Raw genomic sequence first — 12442 nt, forward strand, 5'->3', positions numbered from 1 at the left:
GGCTAAGGTGATGATGATGATGGGAGACATTTAATCGAGTTTTGAGCGTGTAATACGAACCTAACGAGACTTGAATACACAGGTTACGTTCGGTGACCTGAAGGCTTACGCGCTGTGTGTAGAAAGATTAAATTTTGCGCATTCACTTGGAAACATGAAAAATTATCGTGTAATGTAACGAATGAAAGGGTTTCTGCTATAATATTAAAAAATCTAAATGCAAAGCTACGAGCTTTATCAGTTATTCAATTTAAAGTATCAGATAGTATAAAGTGATGTATATTAAAAAATACTAGCTTTCCGCCCGCGGCTTTGTAATTTTGTCTATTAAAGAAAAACTTGATCGCGCGCGTCCCTGTTTTAAGAACCGGAATAAAAACTATCCTATGTTCTTTCTCGGGACTCAAACTACCTCTATGCCAATAATTCATCAAAATCGGTTTAGTGGTTTAGGCGTGAAAGCAAGACAGACAGACAGACAGACAGCGTAACATTCGCATTTATAATATTAGTATAGATATTGTCTTATAATATCTTGCCGTACATAGTTTGTACTGTAGTTACTGTATAGCTAAATTAAACCAGACAAGCGAGTGTGTAAATATCAGCTCTTTGCAACAGTGCACGATGCAGGAATCGAATGTGCAACTAAACGACGCTGCGTTTGTTTGTTTGTGCAGCACAAAGCTTGTTTAAGGCCGGGTAGCAGAGAAAATGGCGAAAATGAGGTTTTCATTTTTCATTTTTGAGGTACTAAACAGTAAAATTAAAGGCTAAGATTTTTTTTGGGCATAGTTAAGGATATTTTCTAGGGCTATTAACGGATGGAAACACGATTTGATGAAGTTGACTCGATAGAATAAATTCCCAAAGTTACCTCTATTCGTTTTCTATTTATGGTTTTATTTTTAAAATAAGCGATTTGAGATTCTGGATCTTTTACTAAACTAAAGTTCAGAAATAACTTGAGGGTTTTTAACGGATGAAATTTTTATATTGCGTCTTATTTAGTTACTATGTTAAAAAATGTGGAAAAAATCGCCCATGACGGCTTGGACAATCTCAATCAGTCGCGCGGTGGCGCTTACGGAGGTCGGACGCGTGTCAGTTTTATGCACGTGACAGTTCGCAATTTGTCAATATTTTTGACAATGATGACTTTGATGAGTCACAGTATAATAATATCAGTGTTACTGGAGAAAGCTAAAATTTTTGATAATTAAGAATTATGAATTTTGTCTACCTATTGAAATTTAAATCGTTGGCATCCTTTTAAACTAAGACTCTACTCATGATACATAGTACATTCCTCAAATATGAGACAAAAGCAATAAGTTAAAATTACATTTTAATAGTACCTTGTAGGTAGGTACATACAATCGACTTACACTCTTTAGAAGAGCACACTTACACAAATAAATAATAAAAAAATAGGTCAGTGGGTCAAATATAGGGGCAGCTGCACGTCACTGAAAGACGCTTCTGTTTACTCGGCATCTGGGCTGGAGAACATGAATCCTTGCTTACAGATGCAGATGTAAATAGAGTTATAACTGGACAAATTTTACATGAAATGTTTAACAGAAATCAGTTTTTGCGTGAAAGAGTAACAAACATCCAGACATCATGACATCCAGACATCCAAACTTTCGCCTTTATAATATTAGTAGGATATTTCACAATCCAAACTAATATTTACTATTTAGCATTTACTTACAGTAAATATTAGTTTGGATTGTGAAATATTTAAAATAAAAAAAAGAATAAAAACATTCTTTATTTGTGTGGACCTATATTAACGAGAGAATACAAGACGTCAAATATTTCAAGAAAAAAATTAAAAACTATTATAAAGCTAAATTTTGCTCTCATGGAGCCTTTACCTAATCTGAAAAATTAAGACTTAGAAAAGAAACTAATAATAAAACTATTTAACTGTCCTGCAATGAAAAGCTTGATCGGATACGACACCTCAAGTTATTTCAGAACTTGATTTCATTCAAAGACTCCGAATATCAAATCGCTTCTATTAGGTATCTAAAGTCAAACGATTCTGAAATGTCAAGTGGCATAAAGTTGGGACTAATGAATAACCCATTAAGATAGTAGCGCCCTCCTGTCAATGACATACCTGGAACGATAGAGTATTGGATAACTAATAAAAATGCTTTGTCCTAAATGACTGACAGATATCGTAGAGACCTGAAAGTTGGAAGGTGTGTTCTTTGTATGACGTAGGCATCTCATAAGAAAAGATTTTCCGAAATGGGGTCATGAAATGAAGGGGGTGAAAAAAGGGGGCAAAGTTTGTATGGGACAAAGTGATTCCTTGGTTCGATCTACTTGAAATTTAGCTTAATATAATTCATGAAAGACGTGTGGAACGGGTAGAAAGTAATTTTGGCAGTCATTTTCTTCGAAGTTGATATCAATACTACTTAGTGCCTTTGATTTAATTACTTTTTATTTTTACAAGTGTTTGAAAACTCCATGTCAGATTGTGTTCAATGTTAAGTGAAATCTCAAATTGAAATGTCTCAATCTCAATGAGGAGACTCTGTATTTATTCCTAGAATTCCCCTAACACCGTCAAATTACCCTTTCGAATTCAAGACAGTGCAGTTTCCCATCAGTCTGCTTCGTAATGACTATAAACAAAGCTCAAAGTCAAACTCTAGGGACCTCTGCTTAAACTCCCATGAGTGCACAGAGGTACGCAGGTAACCGCGTGTGATGCTCATAGTACCCCGTACATACGTCATACATATTATAGAAAGAAAACACCCAGACCAATACAAACAAATATGTTTCTGCAATTTTAGTATGATATTTTTATTTATTTAATAAACAAAGAGACTGAACAAAATTGATGCGTGTACTGATTAATGTTATTAACCACATGCAAAGCTTCGTGAATTGCAACAACTATAATTTATTATCCAAGCTCTAAATAATCGCTACTAAGAGTAACTTATCATAAAATGTTTTTCCAATCGCACAAGCTCCCAAGGGCCTACCGATAGGTCGGGTGACGTAATCTTGAAATTCTTTAAGCCGGCGCAGAACTTCCAGCAGGTCGGGCGACGCCACGGCCACTTTGAACCGTGTTTACTTCTTCAGTTACATTTTATATTTATTCGATTCTAGAATATATTCCCAAAAAGTCTGAAAGGTGTTTTAATTTGTATCACTTGGATATGATTTGTATTAGAAAGTGTTGTGAGTGTGACGCTTGAAGGGAAGGAAGTCAACCTAACCTAACCAACTGCGTATTTCTATACTGTGTAGCTGGAAATTGTGGCGGGAGCTCTTTGGCGCGCTGTCTTCGGCGAAGAATTGCGCGCGCAGATTTTGACAGCGCGAAATACCTACTTTAGAAGAAATACCAAGCCTTAATCGAAGGTTCTAGCGTCCGAGTGGCCCCTCAATTGTTAGTTTTAGTCTAGATTTTAGCTAGATCTAGATTCTCGAAGGATTCTCATGAGGAATACTGTGCTAAATAGTAGAGCTGGTATTTGCTTCTACTGCAAAGTTAGTATACATTAGCCCCCTTACTAATAAAAAGTAACACACTTATTGAACACTGTTTTAAAATGACATTTCCATACTAAACCTCACTTTAAAACACCGTTCAACGAGTGTGTAAGTGTTATTAATAAGGGGTAAGTATAGAAATTACTTTCTGTATTTCTATTTTACTTATTAGGTAGGTACTTTGTCAACCAATATTAAATACTTAAAAGAATATTATAGGAACAAACTTATTACTTTCACTTGATGTAAATGATTCTTCAGAAATAAATTGTATTTTCCGTTTAAATCAGATAAGAAAAAAATATTGTATAATCGCGCGTTTTCAACGACATAGATGCTAAATTATATGACATACATTATTCGATTAGTGTCCTTACATTATATTAATTTTGCTACAGGTGGCAGTGGAAGGCGAGCGATTAAGGCGGCTACGAGAACGCGTAGAAGCGCAGGAGTTGAAGCTACGGCGGCTACGCGCGCTACGGGGCCAGCTAGACCGAAACAAGCAAGCGAATATCGCACTTAGTAAGTACCATTTTAGGTTTATGATATTGTAATTTTTCGTAGCAGGACTACGATGCTAGGGCGTTACAATCACGTAAAGGACTACAACGCTACGACGTTACAGTTACGTAAACGCTACGGGTGATTTGGCGTGCGTGAAGCGACTTTCGCTCTTTTTAACAAACATTACTATGAGGTCTCACAGTGCGCGTGGACGCACAGGGTGACACACGAACCAATCACAGAGCTCTATTCAAACATTACTATGAGGTCTCACAGTGCGCACAGGTTGACATATGAACCAATCACAAAGCTCTATTCAACGCTGCTGTACGTTCTATTTGCTGCTTTACTTAAGCAAGCATCATTTGTAAATACGTGCGTTTGACTCTTAGGAAGTAGAAAATTTTCAAAGTCTATTAAAGAAAAGAATTTTGTAACAGAACTACGAAGGACTACGACGTTACATGAATAATGCATTAAGAATATGTAAGCCAGCCTAAAACTTTTAATTAGTTCGTCTCTAAATTCGTGTAGAACTTTAATGTTGTGATTTTTTTCATGAATTTTCTTTTGAACGGAAAGTCGAACTGGTAGATTTTTTATTACAAAAGATATGGCCATCATTATGTTCGGTGCAGCGACGTACATAATGGGAACTCTTAACTCTATATTCTGCAGGTAGCTTATAAGAATGTTCCAATAAGTTTTTATTAATTCAAAATCAAATTCAATTAAAGTAAGGTTTGACGCCTATCTCGTAATAAGAATAAGGAAAAATCTTTCATGTTCGTACACATAAAATTAGACTTCGAAACATTCAATAACGTACTCCACGTTGTCAAATAAAATCTTTTGCGTAAATTCAGTCGGCGGTTTCTTTTACATTATATTTTGGAAAAGTAATTATGGAACATTTTCTCTTTTGAATATCAGATTATGTTACACGTTCGATTGGGTTCATATCATACAAAATAAATTACACCACCCACCACAAAAGGTACAGGAATATACATATATTTTCATAGGAATTTAGGCCTTATTACAGCGGCATAAATTACGCATTTTATACATGTCAGTGCTCGTGACTGTACCACACACCCTCCAGTTCAAACACGTCAAGGCTAACTTGCCCGCAGCCATAGCAACGGGCCACAACAATCGATGGCGATTTATTAATCATACCATGATCGACGTAAGAAAGGGTCAGTTAAAGTTGATAATTTGTATAAAGTTTGAAACATTTTGTTATGTACGAGTACCTTTTATAACGTGTACTACGACGATAAGAAACATTCAGTTAATTCGATATGAAAATATTAAGGTTCATTTTGCTTTTACATAAGAGTTAACCAAAAATTAACCTGCCTTTCAGTTAATCAAGATTTAACTTATGATGTAGCAAATTACAAAATATTTTTCTAATTACTAACTTACTTGTAGATATACAATTTATCTGCATTATTATAATAATAAATAGTTGCAGTTATTAACTGAAAGTCGCAAATTCCCAATAGTTATCAAATGAAAATATGAAAACGTCATTCTCAAATGTCAGTGATCATAACCGGAGCAATTTTCCAAATGCCAAATTACAAAATCCGGTGCAGGTTTAAAAATTCAAAAGGGTAATATTTGGGGCAGGTCGTAACACACACCTGGAGGATTAAAGCATGCTCCTCTTTGGAGGGCTGACAAATTTAGGAAAAGTTAATTAAACCCTCCTCCCGTGTTTTGGAAGCAATCTCAGCTATAACACTGGTGTTTTATTTTATAAACCCTCCTAGATTCTGGAGATTCCATATTGTTATTCGTCCTTGTAGTTATGAATTAGGATCCTTGGTAATGAGGAGCGCGAGTTATCTGTTTTTATTTTTAGAACAGCTGTCATAGAATACATATAAGAATGTTTCATAAGTAGGGGAAAGTAGTACGAGATGATCCCCTTAAGCGGAAATCGCTGTAAAATACATATTTTTCAAGGTGAACCAAAAATAAAGACGATTACTACTAGTATATTTATCTATCCAACTTTCCTTATACTCAAATCCAAAAATTAATTGAGGTTTCATTAAAATATTTCATTTTTTGCAAAACCTTACAAAGTGATCATCTTGTACACCCCTGTGGGTAAGATGATCCCCCAGGTAGGGGTAAGATGATCCCTATGATTCTGTTCTATGATCTATTCTTTTCTGGTTATATTCCTTTCGGAGTACCTAATTATGCGAACAAATCGTTAAAAAGTTAGAAAAGAAAAACATTTACGAATTAAATAACGAAAATAACTGATTATTTTTTAGTACCTGCTAAAAAGCGTTTAAATAATTGAAACGCTTTTTGGCTGGAGCTGTGTTGAATATATCACAAATAAATTCACCTGCTTCATCACCTTCTACCCCAGCACATGCTTTATGGCCCCATTTTCCACATGCATAACATTTTATCCATCCTTCACCCTTGGTATCGCTTGAAAACTTTTCTGTTCAGTACAGCCACTCAGTATCATCTCCTTCAGACTCAGGTGAGTTATATGAAGTTCTCTTTCTTTTATTTCACTTCCCTTTACCTACTCCATTGACTTTTTTGTTTTAATTCCCAGGGATCATCTCGTACATATAAGAAGGGATCATCTTGACCCAAGTACTACTTTTTGTTAAATATTTGCTAAAATATTCTACAAGTACGCGGCTACGTTTTTATGGCCAAAATATTAAAATTAAACATAATAGAAAGCCTAACGACAACAGTAATTACATTTAACATTGTTTGAATAAAAGTAACATAAGCTCAAAGTCATGCCTATTTTAGATCAGAAGTACACAATTTTTCTTTTTTCTCGTCAAATTCGATGTATCGCTCACGCCACCATTACGATTTGACTGAGGCGTGGATGTGTCCAGAGCTATGTTTTACCAGTGAAAGAAACTAAATGACGTTAGTGGTTTCAGCACAATCGCGAAAGATCATCTTACCCCAGGGGATCAACTCGTACTACTTTCCCCTAAAATAGCACTAATTATTGAAATTATATAAGATGCAACAATGCTGAACTTGAGTGTTTGTTTAACTTAAATCAATATTTTTTTACAAATATAGGAACTGTACATTACATATAGTTTGAGCGGCTACCTGCTGGTTGAATGCTTTTTGCATTTATTAACTTTTTAATACTTTTTTGCCATACTGCCCTCTTTATGTTTTCGGAAATCGCTGGTATCAAAATATATTTTTGCTAAATATGTTCTCTACCGGTGTATTTAATTCTGGTGTATTAAATTGCGTTTTATTAGATCTCAAACCATTCTCTCTCTATTTTACTAAATCCCGTATTAAACTCACTGATACCACTCTATCATCCCAATAGTGTAAATTTAATGGAAGCTTAACGGGAAGCAAACAGAACCAATCCGCTGCATTGTACCGACACGGCCGCGTTTCAGTATCGTTAACTGGGGCGGAACACTGGTTTTGGCAGAGCCTCCGATTATGTGGACTGTCCTAATATTAACAGGTGTATGTGCAAAGAAGCTATTTGAACGTGTGTAATTGTGCATTACATTTTGGGACATTTAGAATAGAATAGAATTGTTTTTATTTGAAAAAAAAAAAGATATACAAGCAGGCAAGACATGGGTACATACAGTCTTTTCAATCCCCTGCATGGATTCATAATTACACAGTCTGAGATCTATGACGTCATTGTACTGCCATCAACTATTGGGTTTAGTGCCACTCATTCATCTCGGCTTGATGAAAAAGGAGATATTGTTCTCTCTCTCTTTCTCTTTGTGTATGGTAATCTTTTAGATCACTTCACTTTACTAAAGTTCCCATGTGACCTTATGAAATTTTTAACAAAAGTAAGAAATACTGCATTGAAAATGTCCAGTCAAGAGTAACCTTTGGTACTTATAAAGACACCGACTGTTCACCGACAGGTCAACCAAATCTTATCGAGTTCCCCGTAGCTTGAAATAAAAACTATTCGCAACGAATCGGTAGCGCATCTGTTCTAAAGCTAGGAATACACTCGCTATACTGCCTTTTTTACTTCAAACGTCGCTGTAGGTAAGTCACGTCAAGTCGATGTCAATTTATTGTATTCCCCTGGCTTGCAATTCATAAATATTTGCTTAAAAAAAAAGAAACTGCCTCAGTTATAATAATATTGATTTCCCTTCTCAAAGTTGTAAGTTCAAACCAAACTTTCTATCTACTATAAAATGGTGGAAAAATTAGACTCAAGGTTTAGACTTACGAGTAAGTCACCTGACGAATTGTATTACAATCAACCTCCACGATCGATTCCATTAGTAATTTAGAGCTTCTATTACATTCTTAAATAGTACATAAATAATAAACAACTCCGAACTCAGTCTAGTTTGTGACCTTAGCCTAAAATAGCTCAGTCGAACGCCACTCGCCCGCAAGATGGCGCTATCAGTGATGGTTCGACATTTCAATTAGTGGAAACTAGATTTTCTAGTATTTTCTGTGACTTGCTTTCTAGGAACTCGATATTTTGCGATAGGGGCCTGCGATAAAGTTGTCGGTAAAATATCGAGTGAGTGAATCAAGTTATATATTATAATACGCCAGAGAGATTGAACGGACTTCGCATACGGAACTACTCGTATACCTACACTGATACCAGCTACGATGCGGGTTCGAGTCGTGAATGGGACAAATAAACGAGTTATGTGATGAGCACCAGTATATTTTGTAACCGAAGTCGCCGTATCGTACTTAAAATTCATTAAGTAACAAAGGGCGATACATCAACAAATATGTAGTTTAATACTTTGTACTTTATCGCAGGTCAGCCTGGTCGCCATATTTAGGTGGCTGACCCACCTAAATATGGCGACCAGGAGTGGGGTTATAATAATTTTACAGTAATAAAATTATTATAACCCCACTCCTAACAAAACAATAAAACAGATAGCACGTTCTTATGTTATAATATTACCATCATGATTTTATGAACCATCATTTTAGCATGAAATCTTTTTAACGAGCCATTTCAGCAGTTTGGAATGGTCTTATCAATTTTCGAAACATTTCTGGTACTTCTTCAGAATTATACTGGATCGTTTCCTAGCTCTAAACATACGTAAAAAGTACTGATATATGTTCAGGATTGGAACAAAAGTTGCGTAGATTACCTACTAATAAGAATTTCCAGAAATCCTACTTACTATCTAATATGAGATACATAATTCTCTAGGGATACCCATCTGTGTCTCTATGGAGATGATATATCGACTTGCAAAAAGTGATTGAGCGTAGTAGATAGATACAGACAAAATAATGTTCATTTTCCTATTCCGAATCCAGTACATAGTTTTCTATTTATAGCATAACTAGCGGCCGCCCGCGACTTCGTACGCTTGGATCCCGTTTTCCCCCCTTAGGCCGGGTGGAGTTTCGTAAAATCCTTTCTTAGCGGATGCCTACGTCATAACATCTACCTGCATGCCAAATTTCAGCCCGATCCGTCTAGTGGTTTGGGCCACCTCTCGTTCCCACCGCTGCAACTCCTGGGTAGCCAGGTTCTACAGTTTGACTGCCAAAAAAAACCCCACCAGTGGAGGTCAAGTTTGTCCCGGGGGAAAGTTAAACTGTCATTAGATTATAATATTAGTAGGAAAAGGTTAGCTATGGTATAGCCGTACAATACAAAATGTAGAAAACCTGTAGGTAGTCACAAACGGAGTATTGATTTTAGAATGTACCGTGAACCTCGTATGAGTCATCGTGGCAACCAGCGCCTGCCACGGAAAAGTCGATATCGCTTCGCCGATTGCTATTTTGTATGCAAATGGTAAAAAACATGTAGACAAACGATGACTTGATGAAATTAAAAATGTATGTTTCTCACGATATAAAAACGTTTTAAAGTATCTAAGTATGATTTGCTATAATTATAATAAGTAATGTACAATATGCTATGCTTGGTAGGTAAGAAGGTAGGTACTGCCACGAATTCTTGTCATTAATAAATGCAATATTTTTGATAATTAGAATGTTTATAAATTGTAATACATAGTTACAGTAATAATAATGTAAAACAAGCATAGCCAGTAAGTATTCAGTCCCACAAAAAATGCCTGCAAGAATAAGATAAAAGAAATTCTCATCAGGATTCCACGGAGGATTGCGCGAAATAAATAAATCCCTAGTGTTGAAGGAATATAAACCTACTGGCGATAGACACAGTAACGCGGTGCCAAAGACAAATTTTAGGCTAAGTTGCACCACATATCTTTGACCGTAACTATGACGATAACTGGTGTTTTTGTATGGAGTTTGACACATTTTTTACGTTTGTCAAAGTTAAAATAAGATGGTGCAACTCAGCCTTAATGTAATGCGACGAGACACGGTGAGCGTGTAAGGCTTACAGTCCGCGAAAGCGTATCTTCATAATAGGGTATTCGTCATTTTAAGCTTGGTGTATGCTTGCTTGAAGCTTATCATATAAAACAGTAGGGTAGGCCTACAAGCGCAATCAATTCTGAGATTAGATGCCACCTATTGTCGCGTCGTGGAGCGGTCATGTCTGGGTATTACTTTCTTTATTATTTTTGAGAATATCGCATTTTTGGACAAAGATTTCGTTAATTTATTAACTCTTTTCAGTCATTCAATATGGTTAATAATGTAAGAGAGAGAGGCAAATACAGTTCCAATAATTCATAGCATCAGGCGTTACTTTGCGGATATAAATAATTGGATATTAAAAAGATAAAATTACTTAGCTTAAAATCTCCGCCCAGTGACGCCGGCAAAGTCCAACTACACTATCACACACACTACCCGCACGCACCGGCTGTGTTATAGTAACAAACAAATGCAAAAAGAACCGCCCCTCCCACAAATCGCATGCGACACAGATGCAATAGTTATAGTCTGGTCGCCGAGCATGTGTGATTTCGTCCAATGACCTTAAACTACCCATCCTTATCGCTGGTGCGTAATTATGTTCCTGTCGCGACTGTGCGACGGGCGCCCTCAGTGAGTGTGCGAGCGCGACAGCAACATAATTACACGCGAGCGATAAAGATGGGTAGCTTGGGGTCATTGGACTAAATTCTACGTGCTCGGAGATCAGGCTTTAGTTATTACCAACACCAACGTGGTGTTGGGAACTGAACCCACTGTATCTCCTTCCACTGTGACCCGATGATCCAGCTACAGGGATTATCTTTCTCAATACACTTTATTATCGTCCTAACGACACGCCTTCGAATATTCGTTAGAACTGAGCTTTCCTAAGTAATTGGATATTTACGCGAATGTGGGATGGGATCGAATGCGGAACCTCGGGCGAGAGGTTTGGGTGAGAGCGACGCTTTTCTTATGTCACTTTTAGCACCGATACAAATACCTAGAGGTATTTGAAAACATGATTTGCAGTTGAAACATTAAAGTAACATGGCATGTGTACATAATTATGAGTAATTTAAAAAATAAAACATTGGAAATAAGAAACTCTCCCTGACTGATCACTGTATAAAAGTATAAACTAAAGAAGTTGACGCAAAGAGCGTCGCGCAGTCGGGTAAAAAATCATTCGCCGCTTTAGTGTGGTAAATCCCCGTAAATGTAAATGATATAAAATGGATTATTCCTTCAAGCCATCATACGGTTGCGGGCAAAATTCAGCCAACTCATCGCTGTCAATCAGGCTCCGGCTTTACCAGTAATATATGCAAATTCTCACCGTACAGCAATTGCGGGGGAATGATAAACTCGCATCGGACTCTTTGTATTCCAATTTAAGTTGATCGTAATGCTTGGGCCGGGTCGGATTGCAAGATTTGGCCCCCTCCCTTTGGCCCTTTGTTCTTTCATTTTCACGCGTTAGGAAATTGCGGTATTTCTTTCACGCTATTTAGAAAATGCTTTTGGGGGAACAAATCACGTGACAGGCCTGCATGATATGATTTATTGTTGTTGATATGAGTGATATCTGACATTTGGGATTACCATACATTTTTAGCAACAGATGATAACACAGTGACAGAATTCATAAGCCGTCATTGGCGTCTGATATGATTACTTATACTATTGGATCAACAGGTTCCACCTACCCTCCGAAGTGCGGAAATCTAATTTCTTAGGGATCTATCAGTCGACTCAAGAATGCAATACCCTAACCAACTAAGAGCACGATTTTAGTAATCACATAGAATTTAAATCATATCATAAAACAGAACCCGAGGCCTCTAAAACGACATACCTATGTGATTGTTGGTACCGTAGCATCATTAAACTGTTTTAATGCATTTGAATCCAAAAACTATATCCATTTACAACTTTATTTAGTCAGAGCAATGCCAGACGTTCCCAAATAGACGGTCTTGGCCAGAACGTTCTATTTGTGTAAAGTCCGCTT

General features: G+C 36.6%; 1 protein-coding gene across 1 annotated transcript in view; it reads left to right on the top strand.

The window, feature by feature from the left end:
- The window catches only part of LOC135078361 (apoptosis-stimulating of p53 protein 2), a 449764-nt gene that overhangs the window by 405494 nt on the left and 31828 nt on the right, over positions 1 to 12442 (top strand). Inside the window, exon 7 of the mRNA XM_063972958.1 lies at positions 3933 to 4059. Coding sequence (XP_063829028.1) covers positions 3933 to 4059 — 127 coding nt within the window. The remainder of the gene's footprint in view (positions 1 to 3932; positions 4060 to 12442) is intronic.

This window comes from Ostrinia nubilalis, chromosome 14, assembly GCF_963855985.1.
Source record: "Ostrinia nubilalis chromosome 14, ilOstNubi1.1, whole genome shotgun sequence".
NCBI lineage: Eukaryota > Metazoa > Arthropoda > Insecta > Lepidoptera > Crambidae > Ostrinia > Ostrinia nubilalis.